Source organism: Cygnus olor, chromosome 23 (genome assembly GCF_009769625.2).
Source record: "Cygnus olor isolate bCygOlo1 chromosome 23, bCygOlo1.pri.v2, whole genome shotgun sequence".
Lineage (NCBI taxonomy): Eukaryota > Metazoa > Chordata > Aves > Anseriformes > Anatidae > Cygnus > Cygnus olor.
Genome location: NC_049191.1, coordinates 2155648 through 2158152, shown reverse-complemented (window position 1 = coordinate 2158152; position 2505 = coordinate 2155648). Strand labels below are relative to the sequence as shown.

Below are 2505 nucleotides of genomic sequence, written 5' to 3'. Positions count from 1 at the left end.
ATGAGAGGTGAAATTGCTGCAGCCCTGGGCTACAGGAATTGCAACAGAGAGAGGTTTTCCCGTGTCCAGGACTGGGGAACAAGGGGTGCCTGCCCCGTGCTGGTGCCCCCCTCCCCATCACCGTCATCTCTGTGCTCCGATGCACCCAGAGCCGCTGGGTGACTTTCCCCACGGGGATTTTGGGGCGCTGGGAGCAGGAAGAAGCGGGAGCTGCAGCAGCAGCAGGGTTGGAGGGGTTCGTGCAGCCCCCAGCAAGCTCACGGCTGCGAGGGCGGCGTTAGGCGGCGTTAAGCCCCGCAGCTGCGAGCTGGAGCCAGCTCAGCACCTCCGTGCCGCCGTCTGCGGCTCTGCCCCTGGGCCGTGGTGCAGCTGCGCCTGCCGGTCCCCGGGGAGCGCCGGCTGGCGGAGCCCCCGGCTGCCTGGCGGCATGGGGACATGCGGCTGGGGGGGCTGGGATGGTTCTCGGAGCCCGTCAGCTCCCTCGGGGTGGGGAAGAGCTGATCGTGTTTGATAGCAACCCCACAAGGCAGCTCTGTGTCCGGTGCTGAGCAATTGTAGGCACCAGCTGGAGTTGTCCCACCCGGTCCAATGCCCCCGCCATGTGCTGCAGGTCCCTGACTGTCCTCCCGTCTTTGCAGGAGCCCGGGATGAATGGCTCAGCATCGGGCTGCTGCCGGCGGAGCTCCCCGGCGAGTGCGTGCCCCGCGACCCGGTGCAGTTCGTGCTGGTGCCGGCCGTCTACTGCCTGGTGCTGTGCGTGGGGCTGCCGGGCAACCTGGTGGCCTTGCTGGTGTTCCTGCAGAGCGGCAAGGTGAGGAAGGCCATCCGCATCTACCTCATCAACCTCACGCTGGCCGACATCCTCTTCAACCTCACCCTGCCCCTCTGGATCCCCTACTACCTGGCCGGGGGGACTGGCTGCTCTCGGAGGCCGCTTGCCGCCTGGCCGGGGCCGCCTACTACGTGGCCACCTACAGCGCCGTCACCTTCATGGCGCTCATCAGCTTCAACCGGTACTGCGCCGTGAGGGCTGCACGGCCGGTGCTGCCGCTGACCGGGCGCCGTGGGGCCGCGCTGGCCTGCGCCCTGGCTTGGCTACTGGGGCTGGGCTGTGCCGTGCCCACCCTGGCCACCCGGCAAACCTTCCCGGCCTGCCCGGGGCCACCACCTGCTTCGAGCAGCACACGCGCGGCACCGAGCCTACGCCTACGCCATGGTGGGTTTCTTCGCCGCCGCCTTCCTGGTGGTGCTGGGCACCTACGCCTCCGTCGCCCGCTCGCTGTCGGCGCCCGCCGCCGCCTCGCCGGGCTCGCACCGGCAGCAGGCGCGCGCCATGGTGCTGGGGATGCTGCTGGTGTTTGCGGTGTGCGTGGCCCCCTACCACCTGACGCTGGCCCCCTGGGTGGGCAGCCGGCCCCCCGTGCCGCCCTGCGGGCCCCCCGCCGCCCTGGACGTGCTGCACGCGCTGAGCGTGGCCCTGCTCAGCCTCAACAGCTGCCTCGACCCCCTCGTCTACTGCTTCTGCATCCGGCGCTTCAGGGCCGACCTGGGCCGGACCCTGCGCAAAGCCGCCCGGTGCCTCCCTCTCCCCTCCGGCCCCCGACGTGCCCGTGCCCGGCGTCCGCGCATCCTCCTTCACCTCCTCGTAGCGGTTGGGGGGTGCTGGGGTCCTGCCCCCCTCCCGCTGCTGCGGTCCCAGAGGGTTGGGGTCCCCAGCAGGGCGATGGGCACGGCTGGGACCAGCTCCAGCAGCAGGGAAAGGCGAGGGGGGAGCTGTTGCCTTGCACGCCCCCACTCCGTCCACCCCCGCCCTGCTCTCTCGCATCCCCACGCGCTCACGGCCCACGGTTTCCGCTCTCGCATGGATCCTGCACCCAGCGTTTGCATGCACCAGGAGGGCGCCTTCCCCGGCGAGGGTGGGGAGAGGCTGAGCTGCGGCGGGACAGGACGGGGGGTGACGTGCGGGTCCTCCCGGGGGGCCATCCTGCAGGGATATGCATGAAGACACCGACGCTTTGAGCTGGGCTGCCTGGGGGGCAGTTTGGGGCCCCGTCCCGCGGCGTTCCCATCCTCACGCCCGCATCCTGCCTGCTCCCTGCCAGGATTAAAAATGAACGAGCCAACGGCTGCCGAGTCTCTTTGCCGGGGGGTGCCGCGCTGCACGCCAAGCAGCACTGGCTGCTCCTGCAGACGGGACAGAGCCGGGCAGGGGGACCCCCCCGGCACCCCCATCCCCATGCACTCAGTTCCTGCACCGGGACCCACGGGGGGCCCAGCAGCCCCCCGATCCCCCACTCCTGCTGGGTGCAGGCCTCCCGGGGTGCCGGTGCCCTGCCCGTGGGCAGCGCAGCCCCAGCCCCGCTCACGCCGCCGCTGCCTCCCCGGAGAGCCCTCGTGCTCAGCGGGGGCGGCGGAGCCGGCGCAGGGCCGTGGGCGTCTGCAGGGGCGGAAGATGGTGTTTTCCCAGCCCTGTCTCATTCCTGCTGCTGCCTCAGCTCTGCTTCC

The 2505-nt window shown here is 70.9% G+C and overlaps 1 protein-coding gene across 1 annotated transcript; it reads left to right on the top strand.

The window, feature by feature from the left end:
* On the top strand, positions 1-1649 carry LOC121059054 (platelet-activating factor receptor-like). Its single transcript, XM_040535419.1, is given in 6 exon segments — positions 1-7; positions 639-905; positions 908-1150; positions 1153-1181; positions 1184-1584; positions 1586-1649. Coding segments are annotated over 6 exon segments (1011 nt in total).
* The last annotated feature ends 856 nt before the right edge of the window (positions 1650-2505 follow it).